The sequence below is a fragment of the Tiliqua scincoides genome, chromosome 2 (assembly GCF_035046505.1).
Source record: "Tiliqua scincoides isolate rTilSci1 chromosome 2, rTilSci1.hap2, whole genome shotgun sequence".
Classification (NCBI taxonomy): domain Eukaryota; kingdom Metazoa; phylum Chordata; class Lepidosauria; order Squamata; family Scincidae; genus Tiliqua; species Tiliqua scincoides.
The window spans coordinates 73,668,435-73,692,832 of record NC_089822.1 but is presented as its reverse complement, the minus strand read 5'-3'; the positions used below and the strand labels follow the sequence as shown (position 1 = coordinate 73,692,832).

Sequence of the window (24,398 nt, the reverse complement as noted above, 5' to 3'; positions counted from 1 at the left end):
AGAAACATTTCAATATCATTATGACATAAAAATTACTGAGAAGCCCCCTTACTTTTCCCAGAAGAAGAACACACTGCCTTGACCTCTCTATCTTCACTACATTAAGTTGCAACTGTACATGGACACAGACTTGTCTGAGAACACTGGATCACACTGGCCATTTGGAATCTTGTTTTGCATAAATAGTGACCAAGCACTTAGTATGCTCCAGGACTATATTCTATATACACAAATATTTACTAACCGCTGGGGGGCTTTTGTTCTTATCTATGTATGTGAAGAGTTCATACAAGACCACACCAAAGCTCCACATGTCTGAGGCCACAGAAAATTTGTTGTCCGTCAGTGATTCTGGAGCATACCTGTAGCATAAGAAGGGAAAGAGGATGAGTCAGAGGTCAATAAAACTAAGGGCACAATTCTAAGGCCTCCTGTCCTGCCTGTTCCAGAGCATTGTGCTTCACGGGATTTTAATACAACTTATTTCCTAATTCAATTAGGGACTGTGCAACTGCCCATGATTATGTTCAAAGGACTAAGACTTGTGTGTAAAATTACATTTGTTTCCCCCCCCCCATCAGTTACACCTTTGGACTTAAGCAGCAAACAAAAACATACCAAAATATAGGACTCTCTCCTGGTTCCTTTACTTTGTAGTATTCTTTGTCCTGTGGCAAGACTTTTGTTAAACCAAAGTCTCCAATTTTAACTCTGTTTTCATTCTCCACCAAGATGTTTCGTGTTGCTAGATCTCTGTGAACATACCTTTTTGTGCCCAGATACTCCATACCCTGTGTGTAAACACATAATGACATTTAAATTAGTGCATAAAAGAAAAAGAGGGAAAAATACTACATGCCATGTAATCAACATTAGATTACTTAAAATGTAAATCTTAAGTATGGTAGTTTGGGTTTAGATCTCTAAAATTTATAAATATTCCAATCCTTTTCAGAGATAAATTTTCATATCAGTATCTAATTGGTTTTATGGATATCTTATAAGCCTTTTTTAAAAGAAAGAAAGAAAGAAAGAAAGAAAGAAAGTTCAATGAACCAGGTTGTTCATGAAAGAGATGCTAATTATACTGCCAGAAAAGAATGAAATATACAAGAGCTTGTCCATCAGCAGTACCTCTGAAGTTGGCCATATCTACTAAACTACCACTAGGTGTCAGTATCGTGTCTGTTGCTAAACAGGCTAAGATTATTGTACACTGGAGCTCTTAACCTTGCTCCATGCATCACCTGACAATATTGGTATACACACTGATTACCTTGACCCTGAAAAACACCAAAACCCATGTAGCACTCTGATGCCCACTGACAGGCTGAAGGTCTGAGCTGTCTCTCCTACCCAAGGATTTGTTTTTATTTGTTTGCACAGCTCCCCTATTCTCTTTTATGTCCTGGACTGGTAAACTTATGTTACTTATCAGTGATACTGAATTTATCTTATTTCAGATACAAACAGAAAAGACATTTTGTTCCATATAGTCACATTTCCCAATTTATCTCAGTGGAAAAATGACTTAAGGTTTACATTTTAAACACGGTAGGATGGTTTATACCTTTAAGAATTGTAAATATTCCAGAGCCTTTCATCTCCATTTCTAATTTTCACTGAACTACAAGTTACCAAATGGGATAAAATCACAGAAACCAAACAGGGACCTCTGCTAAGTTCTGGGGGGTGACAGTGGCAGGGCAAAGGAAGGACTAAGATTATTTATAAATTGCAGGCAATGTGCATGATACCTTACAAGACAGGCCTCTGCCCCAAGAAGCTTATACTTTAGAAAAAGACACAATGGGGTAGACAGTGGAAGGGCAAGAGCAATGCCGGGAAAAATGGGGGAAGAACAGATGATTACTTCATGTACTTTGACTTAGGCCGCAATCCCAACCAACTTTCCAGCACTCTCCTAACCAACTTTCCAGCATTATCCATAAGGGCAACGCAACTCCGAGATAAGGGAACAAACATTGCCCTACTTTGAGGAGGCCTCCATGACTGCCTCCCAACTGCAGGATGCAGCACATGCCCCACTGGCACAGCTATGCCAGTGCTGGAAATTTGGTGAGGATTGCACCCTTAGTTACAAACAGAATAATAAGATTAGAGGTTAGTGCCAAAGGCTTAACTGAAAATGTGAGTTTGAAGAGGGCTTTGAGTTAAAAGAGGCAGCAGCCACACCTGGGAAAGAACTTCACGAATAAGAAGCAGCAGGGGCAAAGACCATCTTTCTTTTTGACTCTCGCCCTTCTCTCTAACCATGTCTCTATCAGAGGTTCATCTATCAGACAGGGCCACATGGCACAAGGTCAGGGAGCAGCTGGGATTCCCTGTCAACAGGACAAATGGAGATTTGCCCAGTCACAGCAAGCAACTTGCTGCTGGTATTACCACCACGCTCACTATCCAAGGAAAACCTTCTCACTTTTCAAAACATGAGCTGTCTATCATGCCACTTGGAATAAAGATTGTTGCCAGCAAGGAGCTATATGTACCCGTCATCTCAATAGTGAGTTGCCCCTGCAAAATGTCCATAAGGCTAGTGAAGCATCCTGCCCTCCCTCACAGACCAACTGCCTGCTCTTCCTCAGATAAACTCTGGGCAAACGCTGTCTGCTCACTGTCAGTACCAGTGACAGTGACCGGTCAGTACCAGGCTTTTCCATCCACATTCTGATCTTGGAAGAGGAAGTGGAGTAGATACTACAGTGGCAGTGGAACCTATGCATAGCAGGCCACATCAACAAGAAAACAAACAAGCAATTAGTGGGGGAGGGGAGAGAGAGAAAACCAGGAAGAGATGGGGGCATGGCAGCATTTGGTGCCTCACCAAAGCAGGGTACCTTGAGCCCTGCCTAGGCCAGCCATTTTACTAACAGAGGCAAAAAAGACTGTCTTGCAGCTTCTGAAACATTCTGAAACATTCCACTTTTAACAGGAGATAGTAAGATGCCTAAAGGGAGTCACAAGCAAAGCAACCAAGGATGTGCAGTGTGGAAGAAACAGACAACGAACCCATTTTTCCTCAGCATTTTAGTGTCTCATACTGGCAAGTCTGACAGTTGAAGATTTAACAGATTCTCCTGAAAGAATGTAAGAAAAGTTAAGAACTTGCCAAGATAAAGGTCAGAGGTGAGATTACACAGAGTCGGTAACCATCATTGTCTTCCACTCAAACAATACCACTCATGACATTGTGTGACAAGCCCCCAGTACCCAACTGACATCTTCCCCATGCCAATGTAAATTAGTAGCAAATCATTTAAATGATTTTGGTGAAAGATGACAGGCACAAGCCATGAGGCTTGAGAAATGCAAATGAATCGGAAGAAAGATCAGAGGAGCCAACATGGAAACAAAGAGACCAATTTTATACTGCTATGGGAAACCTAAACAGGAAAAAAAGAGGATCTGTGCCACTGGATGGGAGGAAGTGAGAAGAGGCTCCTTCCATGCAACTGGAAACTGCTTTTTCAGAGTTCCTGTAACCTGAGGAGAGATACATGTTCAACTAGTTTGTTACGAATGAACAGGATACTTACTGAATAGGACTTGCCTATGTTAAAATAGATATGATCACTACTGTACATACCGAGAAGCTAATACTGATTAACTGAATGATGCTAACTCAGGCATTGGCAAATTGGCTTTCGAATCTACCATTCAGAGAGAGAAAAAAAAAAACTGATAATACACCAAAAGGCTCAGGACCATCAATGGCAACAGTGGAATTTATTACCTTGCATATCTGAGAAGCATACTGCAGAAGTTTCTTATGATCCAGTCTGTCTTTGTGTTTTTGGATATAGTCCCGTAAACTTCCATAAGGCAAATATTCCATTATTAACTTCAGGTTTCTCCGGCCTTTCCGAACACATTAAAAAAATACATATATTTAATGACTATGATTGGCAGAAATTCCAGCACACAAAATACATCCTATAAAAGCTAAAATTGACATAAGTAAAGAGCACAGGCCGTGTGTGTCACACACTAAGCATAGCATTCCACTGCTGAATTTTGAAAAATGTCAAATTTAACTGCTTGTCTTTTTCTTAGCAGCAAGAACACTCCACATATGCTGTACTATGTCAAATAATTAACTTCAAAAGGAAGTCACAATTGCTGGGTGCTAAGCAGAATTTCATGCTGCTAGCTTAATACCGCCAGTGCCAAAAGTTGAAGTTCTACTATTGATGGTCTGAATGGCTACATCAACCAATACATTACTGTAATGGTTCTCAAACTGGTGGGTGGTAACCACTAGTGTTAACTGTTTTGAACATCACTGAGAAAAAATGTGGGACATAAACTGGACTTGGCTCTGTTCATACAATAGAAGGCTGCAGAGGGCAGATTAGACTATTTGTTTTTGGAGTACAGTATAGCATTTTGCTTGTAGCATCACTCAATAGCTTCCAAAGAAGTCTGAATAATCTCAGCCCGCATAGCGCGTCTTTCCAAGCATGCCTAAATACGTGCAAGGTAAAAGACGTTTTCTCTGGCATCAGAGCCAGCAAGCATTACACAACTATTCGTTAAGTAAAGGTAGTTAATCATAGTCTGTTCCTCTAAAGAGAATGAATGAATGAAAAAGTATCTCCAGCTGAACAGCAGGCAACGCTAGGGGAACAACAGATTGCTATTCAAATTCTACATGTATCCCAAACAAACCGACTGGAGATGCTGCGGGAAAAGTGACAGAGAGCTCATTAACTTTTCCCTTCTGGGATTAATGGTATAAACAGGAAAACTGAGCAAGAAAAAAAAGCTATGAAGCAGCTCAGTTCTATTTTATTTTTATAGAATTGAACTCCTACATTTCCAGTCTAAAGGTGGGGGCAATGCTGCCAAGTACCACCCCCCAAAAATGCAGCTGAAACGTCCCTTTATACGAAGAAATTTTAAGATTAAAAAAAAAAATAACTTAAGTGGTTTTCCTTTACCTTGGACAGCAACACTATTCAAATCATGGTATTTAGTACAAGAGTAAGTTAGCATAACTAATACAGTAGTCCCTCAATATCCATGGGGGGATCTGTTGCTGTCTCCATCGCAAATACCAAAATTTGTGGATATGGGGGTCCACGTTAAAAGCATTTAAAAATGTTTGTCAAGAGTTTTAAAACTTTTCTTAACTTAGTGCCACAAAATACACTGGTTGCCTGACAGTCTCTGGCACTCCCGGAACTTCTGGGTCATGCCACTTCCAGGTCATGCCAAGGTCCACAATCTCCTCCTCTTGGTCCCGGAACACTGCAGGATGAATGGTGGAAGGGTTTCCACAAACACTTCCGTGATGCATTCTGAAACAAATCAGGGCCAACAGAGGGGATTGCAGGGCTGAGCATGACCCGGAAGTGGCTTCCAGGGGTGCCAGAGACTGTCCTCCGCCATTCAAGGATGGTCAAATTGTAGATGGCAAGGGATCACTGTATACTGGTTGTCAATAAATGCTAAGTAAGTTAATATGGGTACTTAAAAGAACTTCCCCATAACCATATGTATCCAGCATAATCTATTCTATTCACTATACTAAACTTTTACACCAGAATTACAAGTGATGTAATATAATGTTAATATAAAAGGGGGTTTTATATTAAAACCAGATTCTAATTAAGGGGGTTCCATTGTGACATCTGTGTTTATTATGCTTATGGGGAACATTTGACAATTTGTAATGAGGCTGCTTGCTTCTGTCTAGCTTATTAACGAAGAATAGTTAAAGGCACAATGTACCAGGACTGTAGCACACTCCTTTGTATTTGACAATGTTGTCATGTTGCAAGGATTTCAGGATTTCAATTTCTCTTTCAAAATCTCGCAGATATTCTTCTGTGCTGTGCTGCAACTTTTTTACAGCCACCACCTCCCCTGTATTGTCCTGCAGTGGGTCATACCGGCACATCTCCACGCTGCCAAAGTTACCCTGAAAGAGGAAAGAAAATGCTTAACAAATGCTGCTTTAAAGAAGTTGCATATCCCTGTGATAAGGCAAGTCCATCCTTCCTACCTTGCCAAGTTGCTGTATGAATTTGAGGTGTCTCTCTTCAAATTGTGTTGGATCCCTGCCTTCAAAAGCCACAGAAAATCCAAAAGCCCAAGGTCTCATGTTTGGCAACATGTCATTTTCTGTCAATAGTTCATAATCTTGGTTAAACACAAAACAGATCAATTACTATCAACCAGGCTTTCCACAATATCTCAAGAGAAAGAGATAGTTGACAGAAGAAAACACAATTTGCATCTCCCACAAAAGAAAAATGTGAACAAGTTACACTAGGGAACAGATCACAGAAGCCGCCAAGTCCATAGAGCAGTGGTTCTCAAACGTTTTAGCACTTTTAACCCACTTTTTGACGGGATCCATCAGAATTCATGTCATTAACTTGGAAGTGATGTCATGGCCAGAAGTGACCTCAGCAAGCAGGAACATTTTTAACACCCCCATAAGACAACATCAAATCAAATAAATTAATTCATAAGCAATTATTTTAAAGGTGTACAATAAGTTTAAAAATGTATTTAAAATGAAGAACCTCCCCCCCCCCCGATCCTCCCAAGCAGTTGCTGATCTGTTAAAAAAAAAAATTCCCCAAACCACCAAAGGTTGCAATCCTATCCACACTTACTCCGGAGTAAGCCTCACTAACCATCATTGATAAAAGCACAGACATAGTAGCCTGTTAAAGATCTGTCACATTTCCCCAAATGCAGTCACATACCAGGGTAGCATCAAGTCTAATATATTAAAAAGAAAATACACACTGAAAGGAATGGGGACTCACCTGAAATTGACTTGTGACCCACCTAGTGGGTCCCAACACACAGTTTGAGAAACACTGCACAGAGTCTTTCAGTGTTCTATATCAGGGACAGTCAAACTTTCAACTTCAGAGACAGATGACAAGCTGCACCTGCCAAAATTCTCTCTCCTACACAGTTGTTAAAAGTCCAGGATCCTTAAAGCTGAAAGTTTGCCCACCCCTGTTCTATATGAATGGCACTGAATGGCATAGCATAACTTAAAGGACTACAAACTTGCAGTCCTGTATTTTCTCTCAGGAAAGTTGCAAGACCCTTCCCCTTATTCAAAAGACACACTCAGAGCAGATACTAGAACCAATAATTATTGGTTCAATAATTTTGGTTAAATTGGGGCAGGGGGAGGAGGAAAGAACAGGTATTAGGAAATTATCTTTCAACTCTTACAATATCCCTGTAAGGTAGGTCTGCATAATCCTTATATGATAGGTGTGGGGCTGGGGCTGAGGTAGGGACTGAGCTGTTTGGCTAAATAAATAAATCAAGCGGACCCTGTCAGTCCGCTTCTCCAGCGGCTGCACTGGCTGCCCATTCGTTTCCGGGCCCAATTCAAGGTGCTGGTATTGACCTTTAAAGCCCTATACTGCTCTGGACCAGGGTATCTTAGAGATCGCCTGCTCCCGTACAATCCGGCTCGCCCTCTCAGGTCATCAGAGAAGGCCTTTTTACAAGTGCCGCCGCCTAGGGAGGTACGTGGGGCGGCTGCAAGAAATAGGGCCTTCTCAGTAGTGGCACCAACGCTATGGAACTCCCTTCCCCTTGACTTAAGAATGGCTCCCTCTCTTGAGACCTTTCGGCAAGGCCTGAAGACCCTTCTGTTTAAACAGGCCTTCTGAGTTCTTGGCCTTTTAACATCTTTTTAACATCTTTTAATATTTTTTTACAGGCCTGATTCTTTTATGACTTGCTGCTGCTCTATGCTCTTTTTACCTTTTTTTTTACTCTGACTGCTGTTTTTAGTATGTGTTAATATGTTTTTATTTGTTTTTTAAATTGTTTTTAATATGTTGTAAGCCGCCTTGAGTCCCTTCGGGGAGAAAGGCGGGGTAGAAATAAAGTTATTATTATTATTATTATTATTATTATTAATCAAACCAGAAACTCACTGCAAGGCAGGTCAGTCAATGCAATTTATGACTTCTGGGTAGATCACAGGACTTGCTTTAATAGCAGACAGGAAAACAGATTGCCTCTCCCCCTCAATCATTTCCTTTTCTTCCACATTAACATACCTGGAGTGAACAAGCTATTAAGATCACGTATGATTGCTCTGAAAGAAGGCCTGTAGTCTGGCTCATAATCCATACAGTGGTTTATAAGATTTGCCAGTTCTGTCCAGTTGGGAGCAGGAAGCTGGTGCCTGTCTTCGTAAAACTGTACCTTCTAGAATTCAAGAAATAGCAATAATCATGACAAATTAGTTTTAGGACAATTCAAAGCAACTTTGGAACAAGCACGATACTTTAAAGAACACAGGGAAGTTGTTAAGCTTCTGATGGAGAGAGCACAAGCAAGCAACAACTAGATATCAATGGTTCTTATGCAGTTAATTAAGAGGTTTTAGGTTTCTCAGTGAAGGCCACTCTAACATTCACATGGCAGTTCTTCAGCTACATGGAAACACAAATGGATTCAAGGGCAATGAATATTTTACACCTCTCTGATGTAGTTATCACACAGGGAGCCTATTTATTCACATTCGAAAGAGCATGATTTCCATGATGCTAACAGTACAAAGACCAAAAAAGTCAGCCACTGGTGGCAACCAGCTCACTACATACCACTGGTTGCCCCATGAAACAAAAACAAGATTCTCCATGTTACTAGAACACATACACCAGGCCTGAGATGTTCCAATTAAGTCAATGGAACGGATAAGTTTTTTTTTTTAAATTCTTTTTTAAGAATCAAGATTTCGTGGCACGCCAGTGTCATTTCAAGGAAACGGAATTATTGTGAAGCAATCTAAAAACATATACAGATTTACAAGAGATCTATTGCATCTTTAAAAAAAATTCCAGTAAAATCTAGTCAGGACTTGGATACCATTTGAAATCCAATATACTGAAGCTAAAGTCCAAACCAAGGTAGTCATTCCAATAATGATGATATACTGACGTCCATTCAGCCCTGTGTATGTTTTGGAGGATTTAAGAGTTCAGGTTTTATTAAGAATGCCAAGATTGTAACAATCATGGTTACAAAAGAATGTACATTTATTCCCCATCTTTCAATTATTAAAGCCACATGACACAAGTATCGCTCAAAGCTCAGAAACTAGCTTTTTTTCCTTAAGTTTGCTTCACATTTTCCAAGTATTTTGCAGGCACTGAAGGTTAGGTATTCAATCTGAACTAGACTGAATACCTAATTTCTAGAGTTACTACAGTAAGTGTATGGGTCACATCAAACATGACAGCAAGAGATGCTTCCATGTTTTTCTACCACAAGTGTCCCTCTTGTAATGTTCTGTAAGATTTAATATCTTTTAAGACTGTGAAGCAGAGATGACTATGGATTTTTTATCTTTCATAATATGTCTGGCACATGCTCTAGAAATAATGATTATTAAAAAAGAATGATGCATGCACTGATGAAAGGTTATACTTGTTTGTTTATGCTCCCAGGGTTATGTTTAATGCCTATCTTTTTTTCCCTTCTGAAATACAAATACTGTTCCAGTGTTAAAGAAATCATCACAGCTGACCTGCAATGAAAAGAATGGGAACCTCCCTTTGCTGCAATGTAGTTGGAGGGTGGAGAGAATATCATACATCCCAAGAACACTTTCCAGAATATTACATTTATTGTGGATTCACCTGAAGAAACTGTCTCTGGGTGTTCTGAGTGGAAGTTAATGCAATTTATTGTAAGTATTTAAAAAACAGCAATACTAAACTCCATATAGCTCTTACTCTCTGGGAATCCAGTGCACTAAGAGGCTTTTCTCCCCCGCTGCAGATTTCCCACAGAGTGGTCCCAAAACTCCATTTGTCTGTTTCCAAATTCAACTGCTTGGGATTTTCAATACACTCAGGTGGAACCCATGGGATTCTCTCAAGAAGAACTAGATAAAAAGGAAAACAAAATTATTTATTACTGGGAAGTCTATAGTATACTGAAGTGACTAAAAACATGAAGACTAGTAGTACGGGGGGGCCGTATCCGCAGATCCCATATCTGTTTCCTGTATCCACTCTGCTCCCCTCACCTCTGGAGGATCTTCTGAGTCTGGTAGAGGCCGTGGGCGGCCTCTGCCGGGCTAAGAAGACACTTGGGAGGTGAGGGGTGCATAGCTCCCCTCGCCTCTGGAGGGTAGGGAGGCATTCCCTATTATCCATGGATTCAGCTATCCAGAGGGGTTCCAGAACAGAACCCCCACAGATACAGGGACACGCCTGTATTGTATTTTAAAAGTGTGAACATACAGACTATAAACAGACAGGCCCCATAACATGAAAGGGCTTTTCAGTCCTGTTATAGCCAAATGTTCTGCAATTCTGTATTAGACTCCATTACACACAAAAACATTTTCCTTACAGCAGAATGCATGCAAAAATACATGCATGTTTTAGAACCACTGGATTCTAGTCACTGCAGTTATGTTATGTGTTGAAGTATTTGGGACTTCACTGTTTCCTTTAAACAGAAACACCACCTATGAACCTCTTCTAAAAAGATATAGTGATAAAAATCAAAATTAAGAAGATTTTTGAAGATTTTTCTATGATTAAACATATTTTTTAAAAAATCTGCCAAGGCACCTCAGTGTCTCTGAAACCTTGCAAAGGGAACAAATACATTTGGTTAAGGATAGCATGATTTCCAATTTAAGTAGACGTACCTACTACTATTATGAATTATTAGTCATATGTGTATGTGTGCTGCTGATCACAAGGCAGAAATGCAGGCCTACAAGTCCAAGGGCTGTACTTGGACCACAAAACTGACATTTTATGAAACTGACATTTTGAAGTGCTTGACAAAACATACTCTCTCCCTCCTGCTACTAACTATTCAAATTCTTTAAATTGGGAAGTGCTAAACCCGAGCCCGTGGGCCAGATCTGGCATCTGGAAAAAGTCTCGCCCATGCTGCGTGGCACTTAACATTTTGCTTCGCATCCTCTGATCTTTTGAGCCAACCTACTCAGGAACATGCTGGGCAGCTGTTTCTGGTCGGAAATTGGGGTGCACAGCCTGCTGGGGTGCTGGGCAGCAGCAATGGCTGTCTGGCATAAGTTTCTGAGCAAATTGGTTTGAAAGATCAGAGGCTGCAGAGAGGAACAGTAAGTGCCACACAGCATGGCAAGGGTTTTCTCCAGATGCAGTAGTCTGTGGTTTGGAGACTGCTGCTTTAAATGTACGTACTATAGTTTCACAAGTGCCTTTTCGGGTCTCTGTTGAAACCTTCATTGTTTTAAGCTATTTAAGTGCTGCAAGAGTTCACATTTAGATTTACATTATGCCATGTGTTCTCTCTCATACTTAAGAGTTACAGTGCTTAAAATGGGACAGACAGGTTTGTGGCATATAAGACTTTGCTTTATACTGTAAAATAACTTAGAAACAGGATACTATAGCATGCCCCACACTTGTGGAAGGTTCAGGGCTTCTGAAAAAGGAATGGTGAAATAAATATCAATGCAATACACTTATCAGTGCAATGAGAAAAAGGAGATAACCAACACTGACATTTTCAAGGCAGCAAACACATTGCTGAAATGGATGAGTCAGAGACTTACTGTCTTTTGGCAAAACTGTAATGCTGATACCAGGATCACTAAGCTTGATAAAAGGAAGGTTCCGAGATTTCCTATCTTCTTCTCTGATAAGCAAGATATTTTTTGCACACACATTTCCATGAACAAGGTTTTTATCCTCCTAATAAAGACAAAGAGCATTTTTTTTGCTAACACAAATCAATCACCAACATTTCACTGCATTTCAAGCAGACATTTTTACGTATATCTTATGGTAAGATCATAAGATATAACTTGAAACAGAAAAGCAAGTTTTAACCTTTTTCAGTGGAAACTGAATTAGAAGCAAGTGTGTTCAGGAATGTAGTGAAACTTGAACAAAAGTTTCATTGGACTCCAAAATGCACATTAAAGGAAAGTTTGTTCTATTGTCTTCAATGTCCAGAAGTGTTCTTTAGATTCCATAGTATAAGAACATAAGAACAGCCCCACTGGCTCTTAGCACTTGAATTCAATTATCTAAGTAATAGTCTCAATTCTGTTTGTTCCCTTCTTTCCCTTGGTTTGGCCCCATCCTTTAATCATGCATCTAATTATTTTTATACATTAACCAATCCATTACATAGACGAGCCTTTATGTTAGCTCGCCTCAATATTTTCCCGTCGGCAGTTCATTCTGGCCGTTTTTTTAACATTCCACGGGAGAAAAGGCTCTGTCTCTTTTGTCATGAGACTCCTGATTTTTTGTTTCATATACTCTTTCTTTGCCCAGCACACTTTGATATTCGGAATCATTACCTTGATTCTTGGATCCCTTCTGACCTTATCCCCTCTGATATTATTCTCTCCAAGTTTATGAGTGATGTTTGTGATTCCCTAACTGCAGCTGTTGCTGGTTATTTATCCGAGATCCTTAAAGTAACGCTGTTAGAATTTAAATAATTCTAGTATCCTGTTTAAATTGTTGAGTGTTATGCAAATTGTCATGTCAATTGTAAAGTACAATTGTTAATCGTTTGATATGCCAATAAAGGTTTCAGAAAGAAAGAACAGTCCCACTGGATCAGGCCATAGGCCCATCTAGTCCAGCTTCCTGTATCTCACAGTGGCCCCACCAAATGCCCCAGGGAGCACACCAGATAACAAGAGACCTGCATCCTGGTGCCCTCCCTTGCATCTGACATAGCCCATTTCAAAAATCAGGAGGTTGCAAAAACACATCTTGGCTTGTAACCCGTAATGGATTTTTCCTCCAGAAATTTATCCAATCCCTTTTAAAGGCATCCAGGCCAGATGCCGTCACCACATCCTGTGGCAAGGAGTTCCACAGACCAACCACATGCTGAGTAAAGAAATAACAATGCACAGTAACAATAACATACATGCAATGTGGACACCCCCTTTGGTGGCACTTGCTGCCGCCCCTGCCCTATCTTTGGTATGCCACTGCCCTACAGAGAAAAGACAACCCACAGTAGATTGTGGATTCCGTTCAAGTACTGCTTCTGGGAACAGTACTGCTGCTATAAAAGTTTCACCCTTCTTTAAATAAATCTACATTATTCCTTCTTTCCCCACTCCACATAGAGAAGGGAGTTTCTTAAGTTTGTCTAACAGCAATATTCAGAATGCACCAGCCAAAATACTAAATAGAAAAGAGTCTTATGGATGCATATAGATGCTTGTGGTAACAGTTTGGATTCAACATTCGGATGTGATGAAGCAACCATGAACAAGCATGTAGAACCCATACAAATATCAATAATAGGAAAGCCAAAAAACTCATTAGACCAGCATCGGGCATTTGACATTAGACCAGCAACTAAGCAAGCTACTTACCAGAAAGTGCATGGCCATTGCCAGCTGCTTGGCAACTTCTAGTTTCCACAGGATATTTATAGAATTTCTATTCTTCTTCAGATAGGTATCCAGTGATCCAAACTTTACATACTCCTGTACCAGAATATCTAATTTGAAATATTAGGCAATAATTAATAACCAAATAAAATTAAATTCCAAGCCAAACTACTTCATAGTTCTAACACTTCAACTAAACTAGTATGGCATTTAATTCAAGCCTTTGTCACATCTGAGAAATTTCTATTTTTTCTGTAGTTTGGTGCAAGTGACTCTTGTTCACTTAGTACAGCTAATACTGAACAGTTCTTGGCAATCTGACCAGAGACTTCAGAACTTTGTTCTTGATTCCTATTGTTCATTTCCAAGTATTTAAGTCAGCACCAACATTTTTTCAACTGTTCAGAGCATACAACCACATAATCATCAAAAAGTGGAATACAGATTCTAATATATAGCCTTCCATTATGTACTGCAGTGTTTCTCAAACTGTGGGTCAGGACCCACTAGGTGGGTTGCAAGCCAATTTCAGGTGGGTCCCCATTCATTTCAATCTTTTATTTTTAATATATTAGACTTGGCACTACTATAAGTATGTGACTGCACTTGGGGAATGTTACAAATCTGTATTTAACAGGCTACTCTGTATATGCTTTTAACAATGATAGTCAATGGAACTTACTCCTGGGTAAGTGTGGGTAGGACTGCAGCCTAGGATTGTAAAAAAAATTTCCTGCTTGATGATGTCATTTCCAGTCATGACATCACTTCCAGCAGGTCCCAACAGATTCTCATTCTAAAAAGTGGGTCCCGGTGCTAAATGTGTGAGAACCACTGATATACTGAATGTACATGTATCCCCCATAGTTTCATCTCAAGTCAATTCTTTCTTACTTAAAATCTCAAAATATTTCAAGGTGTGTTTTTTTAAACTGATACTAAGGATTATCAGGTTCAAGACTTACAGAAGTGCTAATTATTTTTCCTGTGCTTAAACAGAGCACCAAAATCTCCTGATCAGTGATTGGCTGACAACTAGATAGACAGATGAACCCTAGAATGCTTATGATGCCTGTCCTAAAAAGAAAGTTTGAATAAATGTGATTTTTTTAAGCTTAGGAAGCTTGAGCAGAAAAGGTTGACTACTGCAAAAAGGATCTTCTTAGCTACTGTAGGAAGGTACAGGTGAGCAGTGGGCCAACTGTTAATCAACTTCATAGACTCAACTCACAAGCTTCCCGTTGCTTATCACTGCTTTAAAGACTAGAAGTTTGGTTTTCATCATTTGAAGACTCTGGAAAACAAAGATGCTCTGAGATCTTTTAATAGGAATGAAGTGGAGGGGAGTCTAAAATTTTGCTGCAGACTCTCAAAAAGGTGACTAGAGCTTAACTGAAGCATTCTTAGGTTTAAGATCACAATTCTTCTGATATACAGTGGAAGTGGGAGGGTGCGTGCTAGTGATGCAAAATTACCTGAGACTAACCACCATGCTTATATAGCTGGCAACTTAAAGAGAGAGAGAAAGAAATACTGGCAGGTGTGTGAAATAAAGTGAAAGAGGCTGTTCAGAATGCTTCTAAACAAAAACAGCAGCCTGTAGAAGCACATGCTAATCCAGAGTGTGTGCAACTTTCTCTGTTGCCTGTCAACACTGGCTTGCCCTTACCAGACAACACACTCCCAACCAGGATATATTCATTTCAGAATAGGCATTTAGAAAATTAACAACAGAACTCTATTAAGTGCACTTAAAACATTAACTAGCTTTACTCACTCTCCTCTCCATAGACACAGACTCCATAATTTAAAACCAAGTGCTTGTAAGAAAGCTGGCTCATCATGCTCGCAGCTTCAAAGAAAGACTACAAGAAAAAGAGAACAAAAATTAGTGAGAACTCCAATGGGAACTGTTTGGAATTAAATCTCATTCAAAATCACCTACATTGTCGTATTTCATCTCCAATCCTGGTCAACAATAATGTGTAATTAATTCTGTGGCATTGTTCTCTGCAGGTCTGTTCCAGTCCATAATCACTACAACAACCACCTACTAGCAGTAGGAAAATCCCTGATGACAAGGGACTCTTCACACTTGTTCACAGTGGGAGGTAGTAGTTCTCAACACATACAAAAACGTATCAACAGCTGCACAAAGATGGGAATGACGAGCAAAATGAATGACTAGTAACTGCTCTTGAATTCTGAGGTTCAGAGTTTAATTTATGTATTCAAGAGACCAAGGGCCTTGATCAGGCAGCCAGGTTCGATACAAAACAACTCCCATCCTTTTCTCACAATCATTTGGCTGTGTAAAATAGTAATCAGAAATCAGTATAAAACTTGCTGATTACATAAATTCTGGGGATGAACTTGATAAGCAGCTTCTGAATCTCAGAAACACACCCAAAGTGTGAAATGGCCAATAACAACAGCAAGGAGGAAGACCTGGTTTGACACATACTTGCCTAGAAGGTATATCTGCTGACCTGAAAAGTTTATCCTGTCATCATGGGTGTAAAAGCAGATTACACTTTGCAAGGTCTGAGGAATATTCCTGGCACAAAGTAAAATGCATCTAGGACTACATACTAGCATTGTTCAAAAAGAAGAGGGGAGTATTCACTGTGGTCGTCCTCATTCAGGCTTAAGAAAAGATGAATTCTGTTTCTGGGGTAATTAGGGAAATTAAGTCAATTTTGTAGATCAGCTTATTTTGTATAAAATTATTCTGCTTCCACTAATAATTTGGCAGTGTGGGAGAAACAGAAGACACCTTCTGGATGAAACTCAGCCTTCTGGTCATCTGAAAATCAGATTTACTAGCTCCTGAAAAATCTTACTCTCCCATCCCTGAGATACCCAAGCTTTGCAGAGATGCATTCAATAGGGGATGAAACAGCAGAACCACAAGACAAAAATCTAACATAGGAACAAAAAGCTAGATTTAGAACTAGTCTAAAGGCCCAATCCTATCCAACTTTCTAGCGCGATGAAGTCGCAATGCAGGTCCTTGAGGAGGCCTCTGTGACTGCCCACCACCACAGTAGCGCATGCCCCATTGGCATGGCTACATTGGTGCTGGAAAGTTGGACAGGACTGGCCCCGAAATGAACCGCGCATTCGCAAAGCCTAGAAACTAATGCATTTGAAAGCAACTGATTCAATATTTACTCTATAGCAGTTGAGTTTATGCCTCCTTGTACTTTACTCCAATGAAGGGCAGAGCACTTACACGTATTGGGAACTTCTGGGATTTGTGAATAAGTAATTACAAAGGGTATTACTGCAATTTAACTGTCATCATTACACTGAACATTTTACTTTTCCTGTTTTTCCCTTGTTGGTGCAGTGCTGCCACTTTCCACCCCCAGGCTCTCATCTAGACACATTCAAGCTTATCTTCAGACTTGTCAGCGCTAAGAGTCCCAAAATAAATGCTGCACATATGTGCCTGTCATACAGTCTAGCATACAATTAAGCATACTATCCAATGTGCATCCCAATCCATACACAAACCTCAGAGTAGTTTCTGTGCACTTTATCCAGAACCTTCAGCAGGACTTCAGTCTCATGTACCTTACCATAGTCCCCCACTTCTTTTCTCACACCTTTGAAAATCTTAGTGAAAGTGCCCTGCCCAAGACTTTCATTCTAAAAGAAAAAAGAAAATGGGGGTAGGGAGAGAGAGCCATTAACTGTAAAACCTTTAAATAATTTACTGTAAAACTGTAAAATTTAAATTGAACACCAAAACCTTTGAATTTAGTACAAGAACTGCATGCACTGAAGAACGACTGGAATACGAAATTTTGGTCTAATAACTGCCTAAACAGCAGAGCCCTGCAGGTTCGAACTTGCCACATGGAAACCTTACAGCTCTATCCTATTCATGTTTGTTCAGACATAAGTCTAAGAGAGTTCAGCGTGACTTCCCTTCCACACAACTGTGCATAAATCAGTGCCTCACTTGCTCACTTTCTCTCCCTTGCACTCTCTTTGGGAAGCAAATCTACAAACTATCCCCACATCAAGCCCCAGTCACTGGAACAATCCTTGTTTGCTCTCACAGAAGCCACCACCTTGAAAACAAAACTTTTTAATGGAAACAGCTGCAATTTCTGAGGACAAAAAGAGATGAAATCCACTTTGAATGCTCACTAGCAAGATAAAATGGGATATAAAACTGCCTTGTGGCTACATCCAGTTATGGAAAAGGCTTCAGGAGTCAACCTTGAGGCAAAATCCGGAGCCGGAGTCCCTGAGGCAGTTCATGGCTGAACACAGTCACGTTCTGGCAACTCCTGCAACGCCGCTGGAACCAACCGTATTGGCCTCTGCCTTTCCATTGGACCATTTCAGCGACGTGGAGAGGGGGGATTTGCTGCATGGGTAACAGCCTATCCTCCATACCTACTTTACCCAGGCTTCGCGCACTGGAGAGGACACTCTGTTCCAGAACCACCACTCAGAGCGTGACACCATAGTCTTCTGAGACTGAAGGATGCCAACACAAATAAATGGAGAGCAGGAGGGGGCACAGACTTGGTACAAGCTTCTCCTCATTTTCCTTCCTAAACAGAGCATGGGGCATGACTCTGAACAGTTACATGGGAATAAGTACCATTAAACTCAATAGGGTTTGGATCAAACTGTCATCAAGCCTCTCTTGCACATGTCATGCCAGCTGTCTCTGTGCATTCCTTTGATAATGCACATGCTGTTAATGGAGAGGCTTGGCCTCCAAGAGACCATTACAATATAAGATCAAGAGCAAACAATTAGAGCACCCAGACCTGTGGCACAGCAGCACACCACTGAAAGCTTCCCCTATTCACAGAAGGAATTGCTGCTGATAGCTTACCACTGTGTCAAAGATCAGGATGTTGCCCAGTCATTTTATTTGCTTGAGGTAGGTTATAAATTAAGGGTGGGAAGTCTGAAAGGCTACTGAAATGAACACAAGTTATTATGACAACAAATTTCGACTTAATGTTTGTCTTAAAGTACATTATATAAAACATGAAATGAATTCAATTATATGGTAATTGAATTTTGTTTCTTCATTTTTATTAAAAAATACACTTGCTCTGTATGTTACATGTGCATTTACCAGATCCATCTTTTTGTATGATTCGCTGCTATTTTCAGTGATAGGCCACTGGCAAACCATCCCGCTGCATTTAAATGAACAGAACTTAAATTCCAAAGCACTGCATTGATCAGAATGTCATACTGACAAGGACATAAACCTAGCAAACTTACAAATATCAGATCTTCATTCCGGATTTTGTGAAAGACCATCTGGTTAACATTATTATGCCTCTTCAAAGTGGGTGATGTCATTACATCAGAAACTCCATTACTCCTGAAGATTAAGAGGTTGGATTTATCTGTGAGAAGAAGCCAATACAGTACTGGTTTAGAAGGGTACACCCATCACTTGCCAACTTCTACCCTAGGGGTTTCCCTTTGGCCATGGAGCACCCTAGGTGACTTTGGGCCAGTGTTCATCTCTCAGCCTAACCTACCTCTCAGGATTGGTGTGTGGATAAAATGGGAGTGTGGGGGGAAAAAAGTCACATTTGCTGCCCTGAACTCACTGGAGGAAAGGCAGGATAAACACACAACATATAAGCATGTTATCTAACAGAACATGAATAAAGTGAAGAGAGCTTCTCTCAGGAAAATGAGGATAGAAACCCTATACACACATGCAACCTATGTTTGTCCTATATCACACACTCAGTTTCAAAAGTGGTTCTCCATGCAACACTTAGAGGGGTCTGAGATAGGTGGGAAGATACAAGAAAAAGAGCATTTCTGCTCAACAAGCACAAACTGAAATTCTCCAAGGGTATGTGAACTAGTTGACTGTTCTTTGGATGTTTCAGGAGAGACTTGCACTTTACTTTTAGTGCAAGCAACACTGCAGTTTCATTTCCAGCCGTAAAATGGAATACTGTATTTTCTTTTACTGTAACAACCAAATTTTACCTGCTTTAGACATCATAGAACAAGTAGTAGGAAAAGAAGGCTAAAAGTAGGACAGAGTCCTACTCTGTTTTGCCAGGCATACTTGGCAAAAGAGGACAGAGTTCTGCAACTCTTTTAGCTTTCCTGCCTCCTTGTCAGCTACATAATTAATCTGTGCTAGGAAAGGTCCATAGAGTGCTGGCGCCAGGATGTTCTGCCCCCCTTTTGAAAGAAGCAAAGATAAACAAACATGAATGCTGATTACTGCTTCTGCACTGGCAGATGTTTCTGCATTTGTAGGGGAGTATAACCCCCCAGCCACAGCACACCTCTGTGTACGTACTCTAGTTCCAAGGGCCCTACTGCTGGGTTGCTGTACTTATACTTACAGCTCAGGAATCAGGTCATTTATTAAAATTAGACGGATAACATTCTCTTTTCTAAGGAAGGTCATCTGAAAAGAAATGGAAGAATCCAGCTTAACCTTTAAGGATGTCTAAATACTGTACCTTTTGGCTTTGGAGGACAGCATCTGGTAAACTGGAAAATTATACTGTCTGATCGAACAGTTTCTGTCCGATAACAATTCAGCAAATCCACAAGGCTTGTAAAACTTCTTCGTGTTCCAGTGAGATTATACTCTCCATTTTCATTTTTTGTTATTAAGCAGTGCTTGTAATCAGCAACATTGTCCCGCTACAGTATGAGGGAGGAAAACGTGTTAATTTAAAAATTAACAAATCAGTTTGTAATCTGTTAATTTAAATCAGGAATAGCTACCATAATCTCATACTCTCACTATCACTAATGAAGGTTCAAATTGTCATTACGTATAACTGAATGCTTTCATGAATAGGAGGTCAAGCATAAGATCCATTTGTCTTAACAGGCTCTCTTTAGGATCCCTACAGCAATTTATGGCATTGTAACACCTTTACCCAAATTCATTTCTGTTAAGTGTACTTTTGTGCTAAATGCTTAACAGCAGATACTTCACCAGAAATACCGGAATAATTTTTATTTTTTTCTCTAAATGTAACATCCATTTGGGATTAAATGGGTGGTTTGGTATTTAATTCAAATGGAAGCGACAGTTTTGATGAAAAAAATTACAGGTATGATCCCTACATATCTGCTGGATGGAAGGTTGGCCTTACAAGTCATCAGAGGTTGGCACCACTAAATTAAAAGGATGGTAGACTATACCTAACTGATGTTAATTACTCAGACCAAAGCAAAGCGTTGGTTTCAGCAGTGAATTCTTTTTTGCTTCCTGACATCAACACTCAGAAAAAGAGTACAGTTTTTATTGCTGTTTTCAGATGGTTTTTATCTGCTCCTATATTGTTCAATTGTTCTTATCTGACTGTATTTTTACATTTTAACTATTTTTGCTGTTAAATTCTAAGCCACTTTGAGCTCCTGGAAAAGCTGTATAAAAAATCTTTTTAATAAAACAAACAAAACAATATCACAGTTCCAATTTCACTTCTAGAAATATCTGACAAGGTAAACAAGTTGTGCAATAGAAAAACAGCAACCTCTGAAAATCTCTTCACTGCAACTATGATTAGCTATAAAAGTAATAACTGGAAATACTGTAAGTTTTTTTTTTTTACATGAGTTTGTGAAGAATGAAGTTCAGTTTTACTCTGCAACTAAAATCTATAAGAGACCAAAAATAAAAATAAAATAAGACAGCAAAATCAAAGCATTAACATGCTTCAGTAGGAGCTCAACTGTATTACAAAATGCTTTTTAGTTTGTAAAGAAAATGAGCCATTTTGCAGAATGTTTCATTTGGACAGAGCAAACTCAACTCTTGCACAGACCATTTCCAACAATAATGTTTAGCAATGTCAGTGAAAAACACACAGAACAAAGTCAAAGCAAAAGGGATGTTAGGCATCTACCACATATGTTACTTCTGGCATAAGGACAACCTATTACCAGAAGCTTATGCAGACACACATATACATGAGGTTTCTTTTTTTTAAGTACACACTGAAAACATGAGCAACAATTCTGATAAAAAAGTTACCATTATTTGGCACCTGAATCAACAAAATAAAGGGGAAAATTAACATTATTGATCCCAATGATCTAGAGCAGCAGTTCCCAAACTCGCAGGGAGCTTGGGAAAAGAGGTAAGTGTTTGCGGGAGGGGGAAGGATTAAGTGGTTGCAAAACCAGAAGTAGGTTGCAATCATTATTTTTAGACTTGTAGAGGCACAGGGAGCCCTGCAGAGGATCTGTGGGTTCTCCCTGCACCCCCAGAGGCCGGCGCTGCATTCAATAAGTTGAAAAAAACAAAAACCCTGTCCCTGGCAGCAGCATGACCCTGGGGATGGCGTCACAGCCTTCCTCCTCCCTGCCCCTTAAGGGGGCAGAGGCAGGGCTTTCCTGGCTCAGGCATCATGATGCCTCAGTTTGAGAAACCCTGAACTAGAGAATTACAATGAAGACTGTCACAAATACATATGCAGTTCACAGAAGGTACAGATATTGTGGAGGAGAACTGGAGATGATGACACGTTTTATCATATTTTTGAACTTGAAAAAAATTAAAATAGTGGTTTAACAGACTCTACCACAATCAAAGATACTCGAAGTCTCCTCTTTCTTGATCATAGTCAAAGGAATTGTGTAGTAAGATCTTCAATACTAACCTGCACAGCAAAAGTAAGAAAGTATTTCTTAAACTCCTTTGGACTGCAACGAAGAACGTAATAGCCAGTATGATTGCCGGTTTTCTTCAGTTTATTGATTGCAAAGTCCATGCTGTTTTCATAAAAAAACAAAAAAGGCATTAAAAAGATGACTTTTAAAGAGCTACCAAGCTCTGAGTCAAAGACTGCACAGAGATTACTATATTTTAATCCCCAATAAAGAGTTCTTCAAGCTTAACTCACATTGTAGTATCTACCTATGACTATGTAGCACTTTATACACAGTTATCTACCTTAGGGCACAATCCTACCTTGCACTAGAACAGGTAAGCCAGGAGGCTTGCGCTGTATCCAGCACGAAATAGGGCTCCACAGTGGCTCACCTGAAAGTAAGAGGAAACTCTTCCCCCTACTCCCAGGTAAGCCACTGGAGTCCCTATGGGTCTCTTTGGACTTGCACCACTGCCTGAGGTGGCACAAGTATGAGAAGAGTGAAGTGGCTTGAAGTTGCTTTGCACTGTTAGGGAACAGGGGTTGGGATCCGACATGATATAACAGCTGGATCCCAGCCCTGCCTTCCATCTGCCCAACCGGAGCCAAGCTCGGCCAAGGCAAGGCTTGCCCCGCAACCTGCTGCAAAAAGGCTCTAGAGGAGGCGCAAACGTGCTTTACAGCACGTTTGTGACCCTCTTAGGCTGGCGCTAGGGACTGCGCCAGTTAGGCACAGTTAGGATTGTGCTGTTATTTATTACAGTATCTTCTGTGACCCACTCTGAGGCCAACTGCACCAACTGAAATTCACAAAACACCACAAACCTTATACTGAGAAAGCAGAAAATAGGAAAATGTTGGCTTGCCACATATTCTTGTTCTTGAAAAGAGGCCACTCTCTACTTCTGGGAAAACATTTGGGAAAACCTCACTGTGCTTCCAAACTAAATCTGACAGAGCAGAACGTCTTCAACCCCTGACATGCCTAACAAATAACTGAGATCAATATTGGCAACTGCTCAACCATGAACACACTGACAACATTCTTTGCGGTATGCATCTTTTCCACCCTGTGCCCATGACCATGTCCAAAGGCAAAAATGCTTAATTGCATGGGTAGATGGCCCTATAGCCTCTAATGAAAAAGCGCAAATTAAACATTTTTCCTCCTATCCAAGAAGGCCAGAGAACAGGTTACACCTTTGGGATACATACATACATACATATACAGGGTGGCCTTCAGTATCCGTGGGGAATATGTTCCTGGATAATGAAAGCTACAGATATTCAAATCCATGGATCAGGCACCCTGTTGCCCTCTGAATGTAACCAGGGCTGTGCTGAAAACCAGAAGTTGTGCTTTTCAACTTCTAATCCTCTGAAGGTTTAGAAGTTCTTTAGAGGGCTGAGGAAGCTGCACATAGCTACGGTCACATTTGGAGGGCAACAGGTGGCCCATCCTGCAGGAACCCATGAGTATTCAAATCTGCGGAACCTGCGAACACTGAGGGCGTCCAGATGATTAGTATAATCTCAGATTAGGCTGCTGGCTTTACTCTCAGTGTTTGCACATTCTGGACTATCCTTATCTCAAACACAACTTCTCCAGAGAAGAGGTTAACCTTATAATAGCAAGGTCTGGATGTCTGGAAGCCTCCTCATTGTGTGTGTGTTCCCTCTCATTTACAGGTTTCTGCAGATGATTAGCTCATGCCAATCAGAGGTCATACTAGAGGAACATCTTGCTTAAGGAGGTCTTGGTTTCTGGACTGCTATGCTTGTGATTCCAAAGTTTCAACATGCTGCTACAGGTTCCAGTATCCCATCTTCATTCACAACTGTTCCTTTTAAAAGCCTGAAGACAGAGCAGCAAACTCTGGGATACCTCAGAAGGGGAGGTCACCTTCTCAAACACATCCTTGTGAAGATTCTACTAGTAAGGGCCACATAAGCGCATGTTTTCATCTAGAGCTGCCTCCAAGTGACCTGGTGGAACTCTTCCATCTTTGGCCAGTTCACTAGACAGGCTCGGCGCTTGAAGAGCAACAGTCTTACTACCACCTAGATCTGCTATCGCTGCTTCTTTCAAGATGATTTTGATGAGAATCAGGAATGCTGGATCTTCTCACCTCACAGAGGTTTGTGGGGAATGATCCAGTCACAGCCTGGAACAGTGGCGCCGCTAGGGGGTGCGGGCTGCACCGGGTGACGCGTACGGGGGGACGCACACTGGGGGGTGACACTAAAATTGCGGAGGTTAGGAGTAACCCCATCATATTATATACCATTGGATGCGGAATTTTGAGCTGAATGCAATGAAAAAACCCAGAGTGAAATATCTCCTTTCTATCAAAAGTTATGGC

General features: G+C 40.5%; 1 protein-coding gene across 4 annotated transcripts in view; it reads right to left on the bottom strand.

The window, feature by feature from the left end:
* Window positions 1–24,398, bottom strand: part of JAK2 (Janus kinase 2) — a 115,622-nt gene that overhangs the window by 18,368 nt on the left and 72,856 nt on the right. For 3 of the 4 annotated variants that reach the window (XR_010793665.1, XM_066613342.1, XM_066613343.1), the window contains 14 exons: window positions 22,045–22,156; window positions 19,885–20,071; window positions 18,665–18,792; window positions 16,919–17,053; window positions 15,177–15,264; window positions 13,382–13,509; window positions 11,585–11,723; window positions 9,756–9,907; window positions 8,073–8,223; window positions 6,029–6,165; window positions 5,755–5,944; window positions 3,755–3,879; window positions 619–791; window positions 245–362 (listed from right to left, as the gene is read on the bottom strand). Coding sequence is in view for 3 of the 4 variants with exons in the window: in XM_066613342.1 (XP_066469439.1) it covers window positions 245–362; window positions 619–791; window positions 3,755–3,879; window positions 5,755–5,944; window positions 6,029–6,165; window positions 8,073–8,223; window positions 9,756–9,907; window positions 11,585–11,723; window positions 13,382–13,509; window positions 15,177–15,264; window positions 16,919–17,053; window positions 18,665–18,792; window positions 19,885–20,071; window positions 22,045–22,156 (1,963 nt within the window). In the remaining variant the exon portion in view is untranslated. The remainder of the gene's footprint in view (window positions 1–244; window positions 363–618; window positions 792–3,754; window positions 3,880–5,754; window positions 5,945–6,028; window positions 6,166–8,072; window positions 8,224–9,755; window positions 9,908–11,584; window positions 11,724–13,381; window positions 13,510–15,176; window positions 15,265–16,918; window positions 17,054–18,664; window positions 18,793–19,884; window positions 20,072–22,044; window positions 22,157–24,398) is intronic. The other variant, XM_066613344.1, reaches the window with a different exon arrangement.